This window comes from Leuresthes tenuis, unplaced genomic scaffold, assembly GCF_036924035.1.
Source record: "Leuresthes tenuis unplaced genomic scaffold, fLeuTen1.0.hap1 SCAF_14, whole genome shotgun sequence".
Taxonomy (NCBI): Eukaryota; Metazoa; Chordata; class Actinopteri; order Atheriniformes; family Atherinopsidae; genus Leuresthes; species Leuresthes tenuis.
The window spans coordinates 22361542-22385643 of record NW_027325368.1 but is presented as its reverse complement, the minus strand read 5'-3'; the positions used below and the strand labels follow the sequence as shown (position 1 = coordinate 22385643).

Genomic DNA, 24102 nt, shown 5'->3' with positions numbered 1-24102 from the left:
TCTATGGGACACTTCAACTTTCTACATGTTTTTGAAACACTAGAGGTGTGTGGTGGCGTGTTTCTTATCAAAGTTTCCGCCCTTTGCCTGTGTCGTGCTTATTTCTTTTCATCTTCTTTTCAATCTGTGCTGAGGAGGATTTTAAGTTGCAAAATTTGGCCACTGGATGTGCACATACCAACCAATGACAGCAAGCACATGTGAGGACAATTACTGCATTCCAATGGCCTCAGAAGTCAGAGCTCAGAGCAAAGAATAATGTCACACCTAAGCTGACCACCTTCCAACTGGAAGTCGGTAAACCACTAAGATTTGCTCACAGCCTGGGCGAGCTGTTATTAGCCGAGAACACTGGATCATGCTGCATTCTGCTCATAAAAACATTGTAGTGGTGAGTTCTCTGATGGAGGTTGATGGACAGCAGCCCACTATGTGTTTGCCTGCATCTTACTTTACTTGTTGAGCGCTAGAACAGGAGCCAAGTTTGAAAGCAGAATATGTCAAAAGTTTAAAAAAATCGCTGCTTCGTCTGCCTTAAAAACAAAAAACAAAAGTGAAATGGTTAGAGGAGGGCTTATGTTCTTTTTTGCAGATCCTTTTTAATCTATGTTCGTGCATGTAGAATTTGAGTTCCTAAAGGTCAACATTACGCTCCATGCTCTGCAATCTCCATCGCATGCCATTGCTGTATTGATTGCCAGCTGGCTTGATTTAGGTCAGACCCGACACATATTGACTGAATGAGGGACAGTCTCTTTTAGGATCTAACCCGCTGATCACTTTGTATCCACTCAGTACAAGTGTATATTCAAATACAGCGTGTTCTCAGTAAACATCAAGCGATATGGCATGTCTGAAGGGGGCCTGATGGAATGGAGAGTCTATGGTGAGTGTTTTTTACTTGAATAACAGTCATTGTTTGTATAACATATTTATGGGAAGTGAAAAAACATTTTGTTTCCTCTGGCCATGGTTTCTACTTACAGAAAGATATTGAACTAAGTTGGTGCAAAACATACTAATTAACCAAATACTGTGAATATCTATCATCAAACTAGTTTCTTAAAACTGACCCTTGTTGCATTTTGGTAGTTAAGCTTTGTTAAATGTTTTAATGTTTTGCTTGTGTGACTTGATGAAATCAAAAGGAATTTTGGTTAATGAAAATTATGAAACCGGGGCGTCCGAAGAAATTCAAATCAACAAAATAGTTGAGCTGGCTTTTTGAATGGTGGATCAGAAACGTTACAGTTGGAATATATAGCACCACCAGTAGGGGGCAGGAAACTCTCAGAAGATATCCATCCATCCATTTTCTATACCATGCCATGTGGAAAAACACATGAGTTTTTCTCCCTCACTCATTCTTTAAGAAGGAAAGCATATCATTTCATGTTTACTGTCTCTCCTTGCTCACAAAACCAAAATAAAACTCAAGATTAATGAAAAAGCTTCTGTCAGGGTGTCATTGTTTGTTAAATCTTTTTTCCCTTTTCTCAGAGTGAGGAGGATGCTGAGCAGAACTGAGCACAGAGGTGAGTCCAAGGGAAAGAGTTTATTCCTTTCAATGTCTAAGAACAAGTATTTATTGATCAATTTTGTTCTTGTTTAAATGGATCACCTGAAAAATGATGTAGGGAACATACTAAGAATGGAACTACCTGGTGCCTTTTCAACACAGCTACTGTTTTAACCTTTGACCGCTGTAAGCGTCAAACCTCAGCTTGTAGATCAAGAATATAATTCGTTCTCATGCTCTGAAGTGCCCGTATTCGTATTTTATACATTCCCGGCCCCTTGTTCTCCAGGCGTATGCAAGCTCTTATCAACGGTGATGTCTGGAACAGAGACTCACACCGACAGGGAGGAGGACTACAAGTTCCTCCACAGCATGCTGATGGAGAAGAAGGTTCACCTGCTCTTTAAGGTGAAAATCTCACACCCTCTCCACGAGGTTATTGCTTTAATGTCAACTATTTCTTTCCATTTACAGAAAGGAAAACATTAAAATGCAAGTTGTTAAAAATGTGGACACATATGTCATGTAAATACAGTTTCACTGATTTAATGCAAATCATGTGGATACTTATATCTTTCCAGGTTATGATCTAACCATGGCAGGTCTTTCCTAAACACCAACCGTCTCCTCATTTTCCTCTTGTTACTAAAGTTAAAACTAGTACTAGTTTTAATAGTTGCAGTTTGAATAGGAGTACTTTGATAGTTGAACAGTCTGAAGCTGCAGTGATTTCCTTTTTACCGCACAGAAATTCTTAATCATGATCCTTTCCTGACTTCACAGATCCATGAGCGGCTGAAGCGTTTCGAGAAGCGAAGCCCCATTCCGGTCCAGGAGCGCGCAGCGAGCCTGGCCTCAGATGTGTGTGACTCACTCCAAACATCTTTTGCAGATAGACACACTGCCAATGGTGACAGTTGGACAGCAGGGAGAACACATCAGTCCCCACCACCACCACTTTTTAAACTGTTTCCTTTTCTGTACAGTTGACTTTCCCGTTGCACACAAGAATGAGAGGAATGTGTGTTCCCTCTTGTTTGTTCTGAGTTACGAAATATTATCTTAAAAGTCTGTCTCGTTGGATATGGGCACTCGAATGGCTGTTTTAAAGATAAAGACTTCACTTTGCATCCACGTGCCAGGAGCAGGGTCACTGAGGACAGTGCCGAGCGAGGGGCTGTTAAAATAATTTTGTGTGTAGTGTTATGATTGAAGTTTTTAGGAATACAACTAAATTCAGATTCAAAATGAAATGACAGCGCAGTCCCAGTATGAATCCAAACCAAAATTAAATAAAAAGTCTTTCAATGCACTAAATATCTAATCTATTGGCCCCCCATTATCTTGGTGCCATCCTGCCTTTCTTTTATTTCACATCCCTTCTCAGTTTTGCTCTATTTTTCATAATCTTCTCATTTTATTTCCTGATTTCCCCCTCCTCTTGTTTTTAGTCAAACCACTAAACAGCACTTTCTCTTACTCCTTGCTTCCATCTATTCTTTTCCCCACCATCAAACCATACTTCTCGTTCATCTTAATCCTTTTCCACTTTCTCTCCACTTGCCCTGTTTTTATCCACTCCTTTTCACGCTACGCACCGTAATTTCTGCCATGTTTCCATACTGTTTCTCTTTCCTGCATTCGTCTTCTTCCCTTCAGTCCCGTTGCTTTTGATTTGGTTCGACAGTCACTCTTTCTGCTCGGCTTAAATCATCAAGACCAAGTGGAGGGGCCAAGCGGTGGATCTGTTTCCTCTCAGAGAGGCTTCTGTTTGCTCACAATGGAAACTAATGACCTTCATGCGTTGTGTCTCTGGAGTGTTCCTAGACATCTTGAAGCAGTAGAAGTCATTATAGTAATACGCTTGACAAGACGAGCGACTGCACACAGTCACTTGATGCCTTTTTGCTTGCTGCTGACGGTCAAGGCTTCTCTGTTTTAGTTGACACAGCAGCTTTTGTGTTGCCTTGATCATTTTATACCTCCCCCCCCCAAAAAAAAAGCAGCCACAGACAGACAAACAGAACACAGACAAATGGCTGGCTATAATAAAATGAATTAAAGTCCTAGTGAGGTGAACAGGGCTATATAAAAGTGTTGGTCATCAGAAAATATGAAAATTCATGGTGTCACTTCGGATATAAGCTGACTTTAACAATCCGTTATTGTCTCTTTGCTTGTTTGTCTGTCTCTCTTCGCTCTTCAAAAACAAACTCATATATGTACATGTATATGTATACCTCCAATTATGACAAAATACATCTTGCTTGTCTATATCTTCTTCTTTTCTTTCAGTTGGCTGAGGAGCTGATATACGAAGGCTGGAGGGATGAGGCCAATGAACTGGTTGTCCTGTTTTCCAAACCCCACTTTAAGGTGAAAACTTTTTCTTTCCACATTGTTACATGAGCCTGCTGTACCTCCACAAATGGGTGTTGGCTTAAGGCTCCCTTTACCAGTTCCTTGGTGACAGTGACCACCAAAAAAAGATCACAAATTTAAGAAATAGTTCAGCATTTTTGTCCTAAATTTTAGCATAAAAGAATAACACCATGCCGTGCACGATACATTTGAAGCAATGGCTAGCAAGCAGTTTAAATTGTATTATACCCACAAACAGAGGGAAGGTCAAATAGCCTGAGTTATCAGAGCCCCTTTGTGAAACAGCAAATTGGCATGTTATACAGATTAATTTCTTGAAAAGAGCTTCTGCTAATCTCACCCATTAAGTAGCAAAGTGCTAAATTCTGTTTACTTCCTGGGTTTCACCTGCTGCTTTGCCCAGTTTTTAATCTACATTTTTACAGACAGAAATTAAAGAAGAGAAGAAAAAGATTCAAAAAAAGAAATTTATGTCTTGCAACAATCAGCTTAGCATGGCACAAAGATGGATTGGTGAGAAACAGCTAGCTTTGTGTTTTTACAACAATTTAAAAAAAATGAGAGTGGTATAGGGTCCCTGGTTGCAGTTTTATTGAACCAGGCCAGCTGACTCTACATATTCTTCTATGCTAACTGGCTACATGCTTTAGCCTCCTGCTTAACAGTCAGTCTGATCAGGGCTCACATGCTTCCCATATTAGGTTAACAAATATAACAAGACAAAAAGAACATTTTAAAAAACACATATGTTATTAATGAATCAGTGAGTAATCATGAACTCTTTCATAAAAGTAAGTTTGAAGCCCAGTCTTAAAACCAGGTATCCTCCACAGCAGAGGAACTGAAGCCTTTGCCCCCATTTTCTTTTTCTGACTTGGCCATTCTGGGGACCATAAACAAGCCAAGACTCGGAGAGCAAAAATCTCTCGTGGAATTATTTGGAGCAATGAGATATATAAGACAGGATGAAGCTATGCCATTAGAGTCTTTAAATATGATAAGGCAGATTTTAAATTCTGTTCCTATTTTTACCGGGAGGAAGTATAAGGCAGCTAACACATGTGGTTTCTCTTGGCAGTACCGGTCAGTCCTCATCCCATTTTTAACAGTTTTTGTGGTGTGGCAGGGCAGATTGTCCTGCTGGGTGGGCCACGGTCATTGGGAAGTGTTTCCCTATAAGGTGTGCTTGGTCCGTTCATGGTGGATGGTACATATGAAAGTAAAAACCACATGTATGCTAGTACCGACGTTTCCCAGCAGAACATTACACCAAAGAAGATGATCAATGTATAATAAAATCTAGTGACTTTTTCTACTTGTCTGTATCAAACTTGAACTATATTGTGATCAAAGTGCACTTTAGTAATCACTGAAATACATCCCGTCCTGGACGATTTATGAAGAAAGGCGGATAAATTTACTTTGCTGCCCCGGGTTCAAGTTCTCCACTCTTAAAGGATCAGTGATAATAACATAAATCTACTTATGGCTATTGTAGTTACAAGTTAAACTACTTTTCTTCTCATGGTTTACAGTCAGTAGATTTGACAGGTTCATTTCAATGTAGCCATGCTTCATCTGAATTACTCTGAAGCTGTTCAGGTGACCGAACACCAAGGCACCCACACACACACACACATCACAAAGCTTACAACATTTTTTCTCTATAATACAATATTACACGAGTCAGAAAAAGTGACAAACTACTCAGCTGTAAATATGACTTAAATTCTACCTCATTAATCTGCCCCTCTGAGAGGTGCTGACATCTAACAACCATACTCACTCTGAAGCTAATCTACTCCCGATTTATGTTTATTAGTGTACACTCATAGAAACCCAGACTACTCAAATACATGTTTCCTCATTTCAGATCTGCTGACAGTCATTTTTCAGATACACACACACACATATAAAGCACATAGTTCCATAGAGAACATGGTTTTCCGATGAACTGTCAAAGCTGTGGCTTTTCTTAATGAGAAGCCAAAGCCGGCTGACAAGTAACAGTTTGTTTAAAGAGTTCTAATGACCTGATCGTTCTTGGCCAGAGGGTGGGAGCTCACACATACTTATGACAAACGCTGGGTATGATATACTGTAAATGTTTGTTTTTTTGAAAAGCTGACTTTGAGGGTAGCCAGAGCTCAAGTGTTGGCAGCTTCTGAACAGAACAACTGTTGATGGACAGGACGATAACAATTGGTCTAACTGACAGATGGATTGGCTGATTGATGAGCAGATGTTTCCCTCGTTCTCAGTAACCCCCCCCCTCCCTTTTTTTTTCTTTTTTAATTCTTGCTCATGATTACCTTGAATTATGTTTTTCTGCTTCCAAAACTGAGGTTTTTTTGTGTTCTTAAACTGTTTAGAAAGTGAGTCATAGATCATTTCAGACGGGTAGTATTAATCATGAGGGAGGTTGCTCTCAGGTGGCCAATAGGCTGGCAACACCTTGCACACCAAGTTAAATTTAGTCAGTCAAGTTTGTAGTCAGTTGATGAATTGAGTGCAGACAAACCAGCCAAACTCGATGAACACTTTACACAATCTCAGTTTAAAGTCACCTCCAATTAATCACCAGTGGCTGGTTACTTTGTATCACTTTACTACTTCTACTCTCACATTTAATCATCATTATCCTGATGACACTTTGAGAAATGTTTCTTCAATCTGTGCAAACTTTCAGTTAAGTGACATAATGAATGTAGATGACCATGTTCACCGTGCTTCCTTTACAGAGTCTCCTGTGTGTCCATGATGCTGTAGCTCAAAGAGACTTTGAGCCTGCTCTGCCCCCCATACCTGATGGTGCTTTGGAGGAGGAGGAAGATTCGGTTAAAATTGTCAGTCTGGTCAAAACCAAAGAGCCCCTGGTCAGTAGCAATTTTTGTTAGGTAAAATTGAACATAATTGTCAACATAATTAAAGGTAAAATTCAAATTAGCAGTTCGTGTAGACAGAGGCGCTGCCAATTTCATTGCTTCCTTCAAAGCAGAAAAGTAGATTTCATTACACAGCGTGAAAACAGTCGGTAACTAACCACGCTCCAGATGAGAGCGGGTGCATGTTCAGCAGTGTCCAGGATTAAAAACAGTTGCAGTGCCTTTATGTGAAGAGCACAGAGCCTTCCTATCACAGAGGAAGATCACTACTGACAGCAGAGAGACAAGAATCAAAAGTTTTATATCCCAGATACAGTGCCCACCTTTATCCAGAGGGTCGTTTTCTTTGGAATATGAACAGGGATTTACCAGTGATAGTGAGGTTGTTTTCATCCAGTGTGAAAAAAATATCTTTAAAAGCTTTCAACAGATATGAACAAAGGTAAGCCCCAAAATCACAAGAACAGGTTGACTACAATGAGAAATGCAGAGAAATGCAGGCATTTTAGATTACATTGAATGCTTTAGTGTGGAATCCAATACGTTCTTAATCTGAACTTGTTGCATAATCAAAAACCCCATGTATCAGTTGTCAAAGCAGAGACTAACCCTATTTTGTCAATTGCAAAACATTCCAGTCATCCATCTGCAGAGGTAAATGACAAACTGACAGGTCCAATAGTAAACAGTGAATTTAGACCTACAGTGCTGGCGTATCAACAATTAACACAAACAGCATGAGGTCGCTGAGAGAGGCAGGGGATAAATATCTGTCCCTGAAGCAGGTGGCTCCTGTTTGAGTTCAACTGTGACTCTGTTGTTTTTTTCATACTAGTTAAAAAATGTTTTGCTGACGTTTTGCAATGGTTAGCTGTGACGACTAGTGATGTGTCAGTCGCGAACGAGGCGGTTCAAAGAGCCGGCTCTTTTAAGTTTTTTTTTTAATTTTTGCTTTCAGAAAAAGTAAAAGGGCGCAAACGGGGGGCGCTGAGATGGTGACAGGACAAGGGGGAGGGAGAGACTCGCTGAAGGAGAGAGAGGAGTGAAGACGAGAGAGGAGTGTGGTGCAAACAGTGAAAACAGAAAAAGAAGTAGTATTTGGATGCATTTTGACAGTTGTGTCAATAGCTGTCCTTTTAGGACTTAGGATTTTCTTGTCATTTTCTACAAAGGTGTCAAGTAACAAAGTACAAATACTTTGTTACCTTACTTAAGTAGAATTTTTGGGTATCTATACTTTACTGGAGTAATTATTTTTCAGCTGACTTTTTACTTCTACTCCTTCCATTTTCACACAATTATATGTACTTTCTACTCTTAACATTTTCAAAACAGCCTCGTATTTCATTTCAGTCTGGGTTTCTTTCATCATTCAAAAACATAGAGTGAATTTGATTGCGATTGGATGAGAAGTATAAACATATACCATTCCGACACACTATTGGTCTGTACGCGACCCATCGCCCCTACACGTTACAAAACACGACACACGCATGCAAGCTTCAAAGCAGTGTTTCTATGGAATTGTAGTTCAGGGTCTGAAGCACGTATCGAAGCTTCAGGGTTGCGCTTCACTGCCATCACTAATGCTTCGTCCACCTGCCAGGCTCACCTGCTCCATTTTGGATATATCCCAACCAAGCACCAGCGAGGAAGCTGGTAGCTAAGAAGACCACACAACTCTTTTTTAAATTGAAGTGATATATGTGTTCAAATACAAATCACAAGTCAAAACAGCGCTAAATTTGGCTGAATTCTAAAAAGTATACGTGGTAAAAGGAGAGCCGTTTAGGAGCCGAAAGAGCCGCCTCTTCTTTGTGAACTGAGCCAAATGATCCGGCTCACTAAAAAGAGACGAAATTCCCATCACTACTAGAGATACATCCCAAATCTGTCATATTTCAAGCTTGGGAAAAGTGATGCTTAGGAGCACCCTAACACTGAAAGATGACACAGCAGGTAGTATGTGGGGTTTCTCTAGAGTTTAACTTAGATCTCATTCTTTCTGTTTTAACCACCAAAGCTCAAGGTGCTCAACGAAAATCCTGCACTAGACTAGCACTAACTATTTGCTGAGACAGAGCTGCTTACGTTTGGGGCTGGGCGCAGGTCTACAGGGACCAAATAAAACGTTGACCACCATAATATTAAATTCAAAGCCATTTGGGGGTCTAGTCTGCCTAATTGAAGAAAGCCAAAACTTCAACTGAATTTTTCAATAATGGTAAAATTTGCTAATTGTCAGGATTCTGAAGGGAACCCAGAAGCAGATCGGAACAAGAGTTTTGAGTATAACAGTTTATTAAACAAAGTGAATTTGTGAACCAAAAAAAAGGGAAGCAGACAAGCGAGAGTAGGAGTCCAGAGGTGGGGTTAATACAGAGTGTGGTCGGCTGGCAGGCTTGGAGGGTGTAGGGCCACACACCAGCTACACGAGGTGTAGGGTAAGTAGACTGAACTGATTCCTGAGGCAGAGAGACACAGTTAGTGGCGGACAAAAAACAGACAGCAAGAGATTGGCTTAGGCAGGCAGAAACAGGCACATTAGAATTTCTGGCTGGAAGGCTGTAGCATACACAATGATCCGGCGGAGACTGGATGTGTGGCTGCTGCAGACAGTTGATGAGGAGCAGGTGAGGTGATGACCTCAGCCAGGTGTGAGTAGTCAGGTTACAGTGTGGTCCTCAGAATACACCAGGAGGCTCAAAAGTGTAGTGGAAACGTTCAAAGTGACACAATGTCGTTGATCCATGGTGGCTCTCTGGCTGTGGAAAGTCTAACCATTTCTTGGCTAGAACCATCTAAAACTGGCTCTAGCACGAGCCCTGTATCAGCTTTGGAACTGACTTAGTTGAAGAACTGGGACAGAGAGCGGTTTGTAGAGTCATAGTGATGAGATTTGTTGTTCTTTCACAACAAGAGAAAAAGCCCTTTAAATCTACAAACAATTAAGGTTTTCCTCCTCATAGTTTGTAAAGATCTATCACCCACGTTTGTAGCATGGACCACAGCCGAATAGCCAGGGGGTTAGTAGGTTGTAATCTACTACTTTGCCACTAGATATCACTAAAACCTACACAATGAACCTTTAAGTTGAGACAACAAGGCAACTGCACTAAAAGACTTACAAAAGTAATTATTTGCCTTATTTTCTGTTCCAAGCCATTGTCACTTTTCCCTGGAAATTTCCTGGATCGAATGAAACTGGGCAGAAAAAACAGTAAGACGACAAAGACTTGCATACCTTCCTCAGTGCAACAAATCCTCTAAATTTGTTATTTTAACGATTGCAAAAGTTCAGATTTATTTTTACTATTTGCATCTGGAACAAGATCTCCATAAAATACATACAGTGATGAATAACAATGGTCACATTTTCCCCATTCAAGAAGGCGTAGAAGCTTAGCAGAAAGTGGAACAGATGAAACATTTAAATACCTTTAAAGCTTTGTTTTTTTACCCCTTGTGTGCTTGCTTTCCAACAAAATTCAGTGAAATTCATGCCATTCTTTTTAGATATACTACTAAAACACAAACAAACAGAACCATTAAATAACGCTCATGACAGGGATGGTTGGAACTTTTTTCCCCTTTTTTTTCAAGAGGATCATTTAGTTCATTACCATTTTTGAATTGTGTGTCTATGTGTTCACGTGTTAGCGGCTGAGCTTCCAAGAAGCACTTTGGGCCGATAATGGTGAACATACTTTTGTATTGATCCCAAAGCTAGATTGGAAGGGGACTGACCTTTCTCTGACACGGTCTCTTTAATCCATCCAACATGTTCAACGTTTTCCAGAGAACCGGGTTACACCCGAGTGTGAGCTTATTGTAGTCAGCTCCATAGGATGCTCTTTCCATTGTGATGTGCACCACATCATAACATCTGTTGAAAATGATGCTGATTTGGAAAACCTTTTCCAGCTCTTCATGTGTTACATGAAGGCAGCTAAATGGTCCCTGTCTTGATACAAAAAATTGATAAAATGCTTGTCTGGGGCTTTAATAAAACCAACATGTTGCTTTCACTCTCTGTAATTCTACCATTTTCCTTTGCATCTGCTTGTTTGTCTGTTGTCTATCTGTTGACTGATCATCATCATCAAGGGGGCAACGATTAAGAAAGACAAATCCACTGGGGCTATTGTTGTGGCAAGGATCATGAGAGGAGGCGCAGCAGATAAAAGTGGTAAGGTGATAAAATCTCAAACTACAACCTGTTTCGCTACCTTACTGCTTTAGTAACATTGTGATGGTACATGCAAGGAAAGAAAGTTTGGAACTACAGAGCTCCCTTTGTATTTCTAACACTTTAAAGGCCTTATCCATGAGGGAGATGAGTTGAAAGAGGTCAACGGAGTTTCATTGGAGCACAGGAAGCCAAAGGAAATTCTTCCTCTCCTGGTCAGTCTGACCTCTCTCCAGTTCAGCCACATCATTTCTTTAATTGTCTCTTCTTTTTTTTTTCCTCTCACCTTTCCAATGCAAAGCATTTTCTGACTTTATCTGAAATGTTTGAATTGTCTTCCTTTTTTTCTCACTGTGAACAAATCTCAAGAAAAGACACAAAAAAAACCTAGCAAAGCTGGACAAAAGGGAATTAGACTGAATGATGCCGTAAACTTATAAAACTTAGTGCTATTAACTTTTTACAGTTCCCATTGATAAACTTAATTTTTCTCACTGATTTTTCTCACAGAAGAAAAAAATCACTGAGCCCTACAAAGTGTTCATGGTCATATCGGATTGTGTTCAGTAATTTGATTTTTTTAATAGTTTTGAAGACTTTAATGTAGGCCGCACGGAGGGGTTTCTTGGAATTTGTTAATATTAAGAAAGAGGAATACCGACAATACGGGATAGACTTATCCTTTATCATCATACTAAGAGACAGCTTACTTTAGCTCAGATTAGCTAACAAATAAAAAACATTTTTTTGCCCCTGAATATTGATACATGTTTAACAAATGGAAAGAAAAGTCACTGAATCAGCTTTAAAGATGCCAGTTAGTGGACTTTTTAAATTCCCACATAATTAGGCTAAGGCAACGTTTTTCTACTGTTTTTTCTCTTGATGTCAGAATAAGCTAATCAGCTAGTGGATATAGCTTTGTATTTCATCTGCAAACACAATAGCTTTATCAAAGGGACTTTTTTCTTTCCATGTGATAGTGCTGTGGTGTGGCATATTTCTACAGTGAGCAGTCAGTGTCTTACCTGCAGTAGACAGCAGTCTGAGGGCTCTCAGTTTCAGACCGTTTCCAGACGGGTGAGCTAAGGTGAAAGCTACTCAGAAAGGGGCCATGAGAAGACAAAGTTTTCCGCCTTCAAAATCAACTCCAATTTCATTAGGGTGAATGCCATATTGTGGATTGTTACACTGTGCCACTACTGCATCAGTAATTGTTTGATGGGGTCAGGGGTGAAAACGTGTGGGGTGAGGACCTTAGGCAACATGGACATTGACAAGGTCTTTAAATCCATAACATAGTTCTTGCTCGAACCGCATGTTTGAAAAGGAAATCTTTTGATTCTCCAAAGAGTGTGCTCTCACCCCTGTCTGCTGCAGGCAAGACACTGACTCACAAATGCGACATAGACAGCAGCAGTTTTTATGCCACAGCAAGATAGAAAATAAATGTATATTTCAAATGACAAAACGGTGTGTTTTACATCACTGTGTCTGTGCAGGCTTGTTCTGATGGTGAAGTCAAATTTAAAATTATTCCCGGGTACTCTAAGGAGAACATGTCTTCAGAAAAGACAAAGGTAACTGCCTATTTACATCGTTTGTGTGTTTTTTCTTTGTTTAAGCATGCATGTGTGGCTGATTTGGAATAGCTGCCAACCTGGTATCAGTTAAGAGACAGAATCAGTGGTATCTTGTGCATTTGGCTGTAAAGCCTTTTGTGAATTTGCTTCTTCGGCACTGCCTTTAACACAGCGGGATTCTCAAGAAGTAACAAGAGCTCAGACAATCACGGATAAGACACTGTCTGGCTTTTTGTCATTTAAACACTTCAGCTGCATCAACTTAATTTAATATTAACAATGACTTTTTATGCCTCATGTGGAAAACTTTAAGTTCCAGATATGAAAGAGTTATAGGCTACCATCACCGCACACGCACAGCGAATCACCAAGCTGGAAACTGTTGAAGCGGGGAGCATTTGCAATGGATTAAGACAAATTATTTTCAGTGATTGTGGTCGTTTCTCAAAGATGACAATGTGAGGAAAAACCAGACAAAGACGTGTGCGCTTGTCAGAGTACAGAGGTTGATGATGCTGCAGTGGAAAAAGGGAAACATGAGTGAATAAATTTTGTCACCACGTTGAGTGTTTAAAGGTGTTCAAAGGCAAAAAAAAAAAAAGCGGCGTACTCAATTCTCTCCCCAGTTGTTTGTGCGGGCATTGTTTGACTATGATCCTATCGAGGATCCAACCGTCCCATGCAAGGAGGCTGCACTGGCCTTTAAAAGGGGTGACGTGCTCCAGATTGTCAGCACGGAGGATGACACATGGTGGCAGGCCTGTCACCTCGGAGACAGCAACAGTCAGGCCGGGCTCATCCCCTCAAAGCAGCTGCATGAAAGGTGACCTTTTTATGCTTTTGTGTCACTCACGTTTTCAACAAAACCATACAGAGATGGGAACAAAATCCTGTTTTGTTTCTGCTGCATTTTACAGAAGAGTTGCATTACAGCGACCCAGAGCACTCTTTCAGCCTCGGCCAGTCAAGCCACCAGGTGACGAGCCAGTATTGTCCATAAACTCACTGCACCTGAAAAGCATAAAACAGATTCCCAATAAACATATTAGAGCCCCTTTAGTGTCAAGATGAGAGGTGAGAGGGTATGTCTTAAGGTCCCGGTGAAGGCTGAGGTCATGGGTGAGCTCGACTGCTCTCCTCGGCTATACTAACTTCCTTTGTTTTCTCCACATGCTCCGCAGATGAGGGGGAAGGTACTGTTTGCATTTGCTTTTGAAAAATGCCCTGCATATTTCCAAAATGCACAACTCTGTCCACTCTTACTTTGTTGCAACTAAGCTAGTTTAAAGTATATATTAACGAAGCTGACCTCCAACAATGTGCTTTTGCCCTTGCAGCCTCTTTATAAGAGAGAGGCTCTTACGAGCATTTCATAATTGTTGACAGTATTTCTAAATAAAGCTATTATCGCAATTTTTAAGCAAAAGTTTTAGGACACGTAGATCAGAACATATGCTAATAGTTTGAGAATGAAATGTCAGAGCAACACACGTCATCCCTTTGTGGTTTTGATCCAGGATTTCCTCACTCTTTCCCCATCTCTTTTCCTGTTTTTCCAGTCACGGAGGATGTAGATTACGGGGCAATTACAGGGATCCACATTGGTGAGATGTCTGACTTGTTACACTTAAACCTCACAAATACTGGAAACAGGACTGTCATGATACACGTTACAACTGAAGGGGAAATGAGCATGACACCTCACTACACACATAGGTGAACTTGCAAGATGACCTGTGAGAAAAAGAGACATATGGTGATGTGGTTTGATGGTTTCAGGTTCAGTTTGTACATTCACATTTACTCCATTTGCCTCGATTTTTGTGGACTGGATAGGATGTGCTTGTGTGTAGTTTCATGTGTGCACAAGAGCAGTGCAGGATGTTCATATGGGGTCATGTATTTACGTATGATTGTAAAAGGGCTCCTTAGGTCTGTACAAGTACAAGTGTAATTACAGATGCTGCATTATATCAGCTCTAAAGGTCATGTGCATTTAATAATGTGTATTTCATCTTATCTCAGGCCAGCTTCCACCTGAAGACACGGTTCAGGCTGTGTTTCTCCTTTGTCTGCCATGTGAACCCAGATTGTGGCTGCATTTACAGTTATCAGTAAAAGAATGGATTCATGGAATAGCTATTCTGAGAATTAAAAAAAGGGGGGGAAATGGATAAAACTCTTGCATGATGTCTTTATTATTACGTTTTGGATTGTTTATGGTTATCCCTTAAACAGTTACCAAAATGGATTGATGTAGCTTTCTCAGTTGTGTTCATTAATTTAAACCCCGCAGCTGGTCCGCTCAGCTTAGCATAAAGAGCGCACAACCCAAGGTAAAATCCAACTGTTCCATGTGTTTGTTTAAATGTATTCTTTTGCAAATTAGTGATACTAATTAGGTACAGATAGGTGTTGTATGTTACCACCAGATTGGGGAGGATACATGTTCCCCACTGGCGCTATATATATATCTAAGCTAACAAGTTCTTTGAAATATTAGATAAAGTCCTCAATCTCTTATGGTTAAGTGCTCATTTCATTCAGACATTCATTCATTTCCCATACCTGCTTTATCCTATTCAGGATATTCTTTTCCACGTCTTGCACCATGGGGGACTACCATATGTCTACGTTAGCTCAGAACAACCAAACTAAACACTCAACGAGAGGAACTTTTGCGTTTTGTTGGGTGCATTTTGTCTATGTTCATAGACTGTAAAAAGAGTTTAAATCTTTGATTGATATGAATGCTTTTTTAATTTTTTTTTTTGGGGGGGGTGACAATTTATTTAAGTTGCATCAGCAACCCGTGAGTAGATGCCATTAAACCTTGAACACAGTAATAGATTTAATAACCAGCATTTTGCTTCAGACATACATAATAATCTATATATACAGATTGTCTCACGTGGCGATGTTCTGGACATATTACTGTGGAACTGGCTGGAACACTTATGTACAAAGGCCAGAGCGAATGCTGTGGACGTCCACATGTTCTATACAACCCCTCAAAGACATGTCCAAAAGATTTTCAGTCTGCGGGGGATGTGTGAATATGAATATGGACAATAAAGGAATAATTCAGGGCAAGGCAACTCTTGACCTCATGGGCTTACTTCTGATTTGAGAAAAAGGTGGCAGCAAAAATGGGGAACTCTAGACTTTGGAATGGAATTCCACGAAAGAGTGGGAGATTAAAGAGTTAAAGTCCAATTTATACATGCAGCCTATGCACACACAACACAGATATTCTGTCTCACTGCCTATATATTTATATTTGAAAGCAGAACTAAGGATTATATAACTTGTAAAACTATCTCTCTTAAGGATAAGATTGAATTGTTTGGTATCACTTAGTTACTCTAAATAGTCTCTGTATATTTATGGAGGACTAATATCAGATCATTTTGGCAAAGTGGGCTCAGTCTCCTCTGTCTTATCTTGTAGGATTTAGAAAGGCTTATGACAGGAAGGATTTCCCTATCACAGATGAGAATTTATTGAGCAGAATTACTTAAGACAATTCCAAGATGTTTTCCACTAATTCTGACTTGATTCTAGGAAATAAGACGTCTCTTTTGCTTTAAAACGCTTTGATTATACAGTGCGCATAATCCCGTCATCTATCTAAGTGAGCTCATCAGTTTGATATCCCGTGTAAAAAAAAAGAGTTTGAAGTCTCCACTACATAGTGACATGTTTTTTTTTTTATAATGAAGCCCAAAGAGGAAATGGATAGATAGGTTTAGAAGGTTCAATTATGACTAAAGCCAAAAAAAAGCCTGGCACCTTCGCTTACTTGTGGTTAGCATCATGAAGAAGAGCGAGCCTGCCAAGACGGGCCAGACCACAGTCGCATGGCAGAAGCTGGATGTCTGACAGGACACCAGCGAGGCATGACAGACTCAGTTGTCTTGACTGAGACGTGTGCTGTTCAGGATGGTGCATGACACAGGAGTCTGGGTGGCGGTGTTGAAGGTTTCTTAATTGATGTACTCTTGTAGTCTGTCATCCGATGTGCCACCGTGCAGAACTCGACTTCTGCTGTTTGTTCTTTTAAAACAAGCAGAGCTGAAGTGGCGAAACCAACGGAGGCGGCGTTGAATGGACGGTGGTTGGAGTCATGGAAGAGAATACCAAGACTTACACAACTGTGGTCAAAATTAGATAAATGCTGATAAAAAAAACTGACATCAAAGATTGAAAGCATTGTTGTTATTACTTTGTCTTTATCAGAAATGCTACAACAAGACAGACATTAACGATAGATCAAATGAACTTGTGCAAATCGTAGATTCCCTGTATTGGTTCACGGTTAGTTTTTTTTTTGTGAGCCTGTTGGCAGCTGCAGTCAAAAATCTCTAAAATCCTACTGAACGTGCCCAATTTAGAAATGAGAATTGAATTTAATGGAACATCTGGCAGCCTCAGAACCGTCTATTTCCCTCAACAATTTATATAGACTAAGATCATAGCTGTGAGAAAAGTGACTAATACGTTCATTTATCAAGTGGCCAGAAAAGTGACTCCAAATGTCTATGCTGCTCTGTATCTGTATCAAATATTTTGATGATGCCCCTGTGTCTCTTTCTCAGCTGGTTTCAGGAAAAGTTTCCGACTCGGCAGAAAAAGCCGCGGGGCAAGAGAAGCCGCTCGGTGCCGGAGGTGGAGTACTGAGGTATACAGTACGATACGTTCACCAAGCTACATAGAAGTGATTCCCTACCACAGGAAGCCAAAGGACAGACACCGTCTGGTCATCCTGGTTGGTATGTATGACCTAAAATTAAAGCTGTAGAAAGAAGCAAGGCAAGGCTGTGTATCAAGCTCCTTTAAGACACGCACTGCTTTCCATGAATCAGACGGCAGCTGAACGTGTCATTGTGCCATTACCTGTTCAGCACAATGCAAAGTGCTTATTAACTTGTCATTTTCATGGTAAAATTATGTTATGAGAAAACTCTAATTACAGAAGGACCTACATATTTATGTATTGATAATTACTACGCTGTTGCCTCATCTTCCCAGACATGATGTGATATACCAGGTATACTACTTCTTCTGCTGAATTACCTATATCACCACCCTGTGGTAACACTACACAGCCCAGTTTCTTTGCTTCACACCAGTCAATGGAAACATGTCTGATTCACTTTCTTTCGTGTTAATTAGTTCATGAATTAATATATTCATAGAATTATTCATTGTGGCTTTTCAAAATATAGCTTTAGATTTGCTTTACTTGAGGAAACCCTGTTACAGACTGTTCAAGCTTTTAGAAAAGCGATATTTACAGCAGCTTCCATCCACTTCCAGTATGTTATATGCAACCGCTGCACACTTGGCACAGTTGTTATGGAGATATAGAATGATGTGAGGAATCTGAGACTCTCTGATGTCTTTATTGATACGCCTCGGCTTGTGTACTGTAAAATCTTGTGCAATATTAAATATCTATTGCGCACCGTGGCTCTCTGTGTCGCTTTCGCAGGCATGAGTGTATGAGCATAATAGCATCAAATATTTCTATATACAGATCAAAGTTTATTACTTTGCTTTAAGTTACTGTGGTATTCTACAAATAAAAGTGCTGCTGTGCTCAGCTGTATTCTGCTTTAAACTGTTCTGCACCTTTTTTGCCCATATAAAGGTTCTAGATACTGTGATCCTGTTCACTAAAGGGACAGCTTTATTGAAACTGTTTGTTGATCGAAAGAAAAAGCGTTGATGAAGATTTATGTTCCCAGTCTTGAGTGCAAGAACAATCCTTTCCCATCAGAACCAAGTAAACACTGTCAAAGACCTCAGACTCAGAATATATTGTTCTCTTAAGTTTCGCAGTGGCCCACCCCAGATTCACTTTTGTGCCAATCTTACAGGTCTGCTCTATGTATTTTTGAGCTATATGTCTCCCCGAGGAATTTTATATTGAGCACCACCGAATGCCTTTTTAATGTCATATTAGGATACGGCTGAAGGTCGTCTGCAACTGAGGGGGAATAGAAGAAGGGGGGGGGGAGAAGAGGTAAACACAACTGAAAGTCAAAGGGAACAAAAACAAAGAACAAAAGATGTGCAAAAGCAAAGCAGGATAGAGAAGACATAAATGATAGATAAACAGAAAAAAGACAAGTGGAGTATGTATAAGATTACTCATTATATCAGCCAAGTGCTTTTTCATTAAACTGGAACAGTTAAGACAGCTTGAATTTACATTTAGACCTCTTTAATTGAGTTGGCGCTTACACCCACTCTGGATTACGTTTTACTGTCTGCTGTGAAGGCTCTTCATTGACCAGAGGTCATCATTAAGAATATATAGCTTACTGGAAATGAAAGATATGAAAAGGAAAACCATAACCTGGATCACTACTCCAGGACCAGCTGGATAATGTTTGACTAGGTCAGAAATATACCCTGTTCGCATTGCATACGCATTTCCAATGAAACAATAGACCTTTATGCCCCAGGAAAGATGGTGAAAGTTACTGCCAGCCACTTTAAGCCCACATATCGTGTAACTCTTACAAAATTGGAAAAAAAAAGAAGAAAGAAGAAGGTAGGGAGAAAGTATCCACAGAGCCTGATGATGCTCCTCTCCAAGTCAGCGGAGCAGCTGTGGAACACATCAGCAGTGTGAGAGTAGCAAGTCCATTAACTTGATATTTTGTAATGTATCAAGCTCATGCAAACCCAGTGATGGAAAAGGCAGCTATGTCAGGAATCCCACTTTGAGACTGCGCTCCATTAGAGTCTGATGCAATCTGGGCCTGCAGGAGCTTGTGCTCAGAGAAAATCCCAGATGCTACAGTACTCTGTGTGTGTGTATGCTTATGCAAGTGCTCCATCCTTTGCATCCTACAGTATAGTGACACTGATCCTGTGTAGCTTTGCAGATGTCACATCTAGATATGATGCTATGGGTTTTCCAGAAGGTAAAGGATAATTAAAAGTTGAACAGAGAGATGCAGACAGAGAGTGGTTTGTGCATCATTCTCAAAGAAAAATCAGAATGAAATCAGAGCCCCGTTTGTCTGACTTTCTCTCGCTCTCCGCTGATGATAAAGACAGATGCGTCATTTAGTGTTAGGCTTGTCTTGAGGAAAGCATTACTACACAGAGCATTAATACCCACATACAGCACTCAGTGTTTTGTTCTTTTTCTCGAGGGCCCGGCGGCGTTGGCGTGAGTGAACTGAAGAGGAGGCTGGTGATCTCGGACCCCGACCGCTATGGCGTCAGTGTACCGTGTAAGGCAGACATCCTCAAGTTTCTGTCACCTTTTCTTTCACATTTCTCATCCTTTTAAACAGCCCCCATCCCTTGTCTTTCAGGCACAACACGTGAGAAGAGACAGCAGGAGAGGGAGGGGGTGGATTATCATTTTGTAACAGTTCATATGTTTGAAGAGCATATTCTGAATCAGAGGTACTGTAAAAGTACTTTGCTCTTGTCGTGTTAAAACATAGTCTGATGTGAGCTGCTTGACAACCGTTTCATGCTGTCTTACCCAGTTTTCTCCTGGTCTCTCTCTCTCTGCCTCTAGATTTGTAGAGTATGGGCGTTATAGAGGTCATTATTATGGAACAGGTGTGGACTCTGTGCGCAGAGTGATGGCTGAGGGCAAGGTGTGCCTCCTGGATTTGCACCCAAGTGTAAGCACTGTGTCGTCAAAAAAAAAAGTATAACATTCATGTTTGCATTGTTTCAACACAGGATAATTCATGTTTGGAGGGTTGCATTATTCAAACTTGTGTTTGAATATTGAGTGGATATTAGTAGCTTTAAACCATGTGATAATGGTACATAATTATGATTTTCCTTATTTTTGATGGCAAAAACGCATTGCCCTGTGCTCATACTATATATCCTGTGTACCAAGTTTCAATAACTCATTGTGCCAGAACTTCCTGCCTTCATCTCCTTTTTTCTATTTTCCCACATAGAAAATCAAGCACGTGTACACATCTGAATTCAAGCCGTACGTGGTGTTTGTGAAACCACCACACATTGACGAGCTGTGCCTCACCAGACGTAGAGCTAAATTTGTCTGCGACGAAGGGGATGCTAACCAAGTCAGGATTTTCTCAGTAAGTCAACACATTGTATGAGGGGCAGATTTGGTTGGTTAGCAACCATAACTTCAGGTTTGTGCTTGTCAAAGTCAATGATGCTTCTTTGTTCAGATGGGTCCTTCATATTCACGTCCTTCTCAGTCTCTCTTTGCATTTGTAAAACACATGATGGAAATGTTGGAACACGTAGGCATGTTTATGTAATAGCAATGCTCTCACCTTCATTGAAAAATTGAAGTGGTCGTTAAATTGCAACAGCCATTTCTACAGGCAACTTTGCTTTCCTTTGCAGGAACACAAGATACTAACCGCTTCATTTCGACAAACTTACATTTAAACGTGCAAATGTTGATTCTCTGCCTGTCTGCGCCATGTTGAATGTGTGCAAAGGATTGTGGATGCTTTTAGAACACCAGTAATACACAGACTTGACTTGACTTGAGTTTGAGAAGCACTTTCTGGATTTTAAGTGCCAATAAAGGGGTTCTCTGGATATATTACCTGACCTGGATATGGTGACTTATGCAGGAAACCAAACCTGCTTTGGTAGCTGATTAAAGCCCAGATTTCTGTTCTTGACATCTTAAAATTTGGAAGTTACATCCCTTTTACATTCTTTGGCTGCTCTAATTTAATTCTTCATATTAATATAGTTCTAATCATAGTTCTTCTTGTGAGAAATATGCATGTCTAGATTTACAGTACTGTAAGTTTGTGGCTATCTGGTGCCAACATGAAACCCTTTGACATCGACATGTGCGTTTCCATAGATGGAAAATCTTGCTCCCACTCCATGCAAAGTGAGGTAAAAGCAGCAAACACCTCAGATTTCACCACCTATTTCTGAGGTAGACATGCGTTTACAAAGTTGTACGAAGCACTAAAGTGAAGCAGATGCACAACCATGCCAGGACCCTCACTGAGTTGATAACCAGTGAGTATGGTTATATGTACAGTTGAATCGGGCTATGGTAAAAGTTGCACCATCATCCTTTTCCCAGTATAAATACACGGAAGGGGAATTGAGTTATTAACTGAAGTATGTCCAACGCTGCAGAGATGGACTGTGTAAGTAAATATTCAAGACATTTTGCTGCTTCTAACTTATGCTTCTGTGGGAGATGACATCATCGGACATGTAAGTGTAGCTGAATTCACTGCACAGACGTTGTCTTTAAGTTACTTGATTGGGGATTTTGTCAGATGCGGCTGCGGTTATAAAATCAGGATTTTATTAGAGCAGAGCGACAGTCTGGAAATGTTTAATTGACCGTAAGCTGACACACAGCATTAATGGGCTACTTTTCAAGTACAATTTCTGGCACATTTAGCCATCTGACCAAAGAAACGGAAAAGCATATGAATGAAAGAAGCTTATTGGGAATTTGGCTCTATTAATATACACTTACACTTTACTGTCTTTACAAAATTATGAAAAAAAGTTGGAACTTTGAAGCATGTACAGAGCATCTAGGCTCATTTGAGTCAGCTGGAATGATATTTGGCCCTGCGATAGACTGATGACCCATCTGGTAGCAGCTAGGATGGCCCCAGCCCCCCTCACGACCCTGAATTGGATTAAGGAAGTTTGGAAAATGGATGTAAGGATGGATGATTGGTATTCTGTTGCCAACCGAATTCTCTGGGTGTGTTCATCCTATTTAAAGAAGCTCAATTACGTATGATTTCAGCCAGAAATCATGTCAACATGCATTTTAAAAGTCAGATTTTGGTCTCACTGACAATACTTTTTCATGTAAACATGCTCACTGTCATAATACTGCTAAACTTGATTTTGATTGTTCGGGTTTGTTAAACCAGATAACCAAAAGATATCCCGGATATGTTGAACCTCCTTCGTAGTTCAGGCTCTAGGAGCATGTGTGAAATCAGGTGCTTGCTGCATGTTTTGTAACATGTAGGGCGGTGCCAGGTCAAAAGACTTTGGCCTCGATATGCACACCCAATGCCACAGACACACCTCGCTTTACACATGGCTGACCGTGTGATTTGCATTTTTAAGAGGCATTTAAGACAAAGGGGGAGTTACAGGGTTGCTTGGTGGGTGGTTTCTGGTTCCATGACTGACATTTAGGTAAGCACATTTTGCCCAGATGAAGGCTTACATCTTGTCTGACTGTGTCATGGATTAAAAGAATGACTGAAATCGAGGCAGTTTACATTCTATGTTGCTCTGGTGGGTTTGTGATAGTTTCTAATCAGGAGCATGACAAGAGCATGTATGTTCAAGGGTACACATATTACCACTTGGACAAAACCACGGCAAGTCACTCACCTCAGACCCATATGGCTTCACATTCACTGTTTGACCCCAGTTGCCCATGTGGCCCTTATTAAACCCACGAGGTCACACACCTGTGTTGCAGTATGACTTTGGTGGTTTGTCCAGTGCCAAGCATCGCAGTCCTTGGAAAGTTCAAGCCTATCTGAACAGTCTGTTTTCAACTTGTACCACAGGTGGTGTGAAAGGGTCTCTTATCCTTTACACTCAGCATGTAACGATGTGTTATGCCTTGGTCTGTGTAGCTCAGTGGTCATGGTTCTTTATCCTGTTGTGTTACAGTATTTGCAGATTATTGTAAAGCAACCTCTTTAAGGTTGTTTAAGTCACCACATTTAGTCATTTAGCTGTTTTGTTCGCACTGAGACAATAGTATTTGTTATTTGAAATAAAGGAAGAAGGACTAGCTTTCTTGTTAGTTGTTTTTTTAAAAAGGTTTTTCTGTGTAACAGCCTTGACTTAAAACTGTCTTCTTGGTTCACAGGAGGAAGATTTTAAGAACATGATCGATTTGGCTGAAACCATGGAAAGCCAGTACAGCCATCTGTTTGATAAGGTGATTGTTAACGGAGATATCGCCACGGCATTCAGAGATTTGAAGGCAGGCCTCAAGAAGATTGAGGAGGCAGAAGTCCAATGGGTTCCTGCAGAGTGGATTTGCAGCACACCTGCAAAAGAATGGAGAAGTTGCAACCATTTGTCCGGCTGGATTTGAACTTTGATCTCTTATGTATACATCAAGAGTTTTTAAAATCACATGAAAAGAAAAAAATATATATTCCATGTAAGATTTTACATCAGAATTTAACACGTTGAGTGTTTGATTTCTGTCATATTTTGAATATTTTTCCATGATTCCCAACATTTTCCATAATCTTTCCTAGTGTGTATCTTACTGAACGAAACCCATCTTTTTCTCTCTCCCTTCGTCTCAGAGCCAGTTTCTATGCTGGCATTAAGCTGACATAACTTCAACTCAGAGAATGAAGAAGAAGGAAGAAAAAAGAAAAGAAAGAAACTCCAGAGCTTGTGGCTGAGTGTTGTCCTTCCCTGCCAAGTTGCAAACATCGGCATGTAATTATTCTGACAGCTGCTGCACCTCAATTAACTGTAATGTACAACAGAGGGACATTATTAGTAGCAGTCAGGGAGCTGCCTTGCCAG

General features: G+C 40.4%; 1 protein-coding gene across 1 annotated transcript; it reads left to right on the top strand.

The window, feature by feature from the left end:
- Window positions 1-1510: 1510 nt before the first annotated feature.
- LOC140269197 (MAGUK p55 subfamily member 7-like) lies at window positions 1511-23704 on the top strand. The gene is made up of 17 exons (XM_072364215.1): window positions 1511-1535; window positions 1809-1927; window positions 2303-2380; window positions 3815-3895; window positions 6643-6777; window positions 10894-10975; window positions 11105-11190; window positions 12478-12555; window positions 13185-13381; window positions 13476-13534; window positions 14118-14162; window positions 17157-17330; window positions 19731-19811; window positions 19896-19989; window positions 20108-20216; window positions 20508-20651; window positions 23423-23704. Exons 1-17 carry the CDS (start codon window positions 1511-1513, stop codon window positions 23651-23653), a joined length of 1818 nt encoding a protein of 605 aa, XP_072220316.1. The 3' UTR covers window positions 23654-23704.
- Window positions 23705-24102: the final 398 nt, after the last annotated feature.

Excerpts from the sequence above, each read along its gene's own strand:
- LOC140269197 (XM_072364215.1), top strand. The coding sequence starts at position 1,511 with ATGCTGAGCAGAACTGAGCACAGAG. Across the intron at positions 14,163-17,156 it reads AATTACAGGGATCCACATTG|CTGGTTTCAGGAAAAGTTTC; the intron begins GTGAGATGTCTG and ends TCTCTTTCTCAG. Across the intron at positions 20,217-20,507 it reads TCCTGGATTTGCACCCAAGT|AAAATCAAGCACGTGTACAC; the intron begins GTAAGCACTGTG and ends TTTCCCACATAG.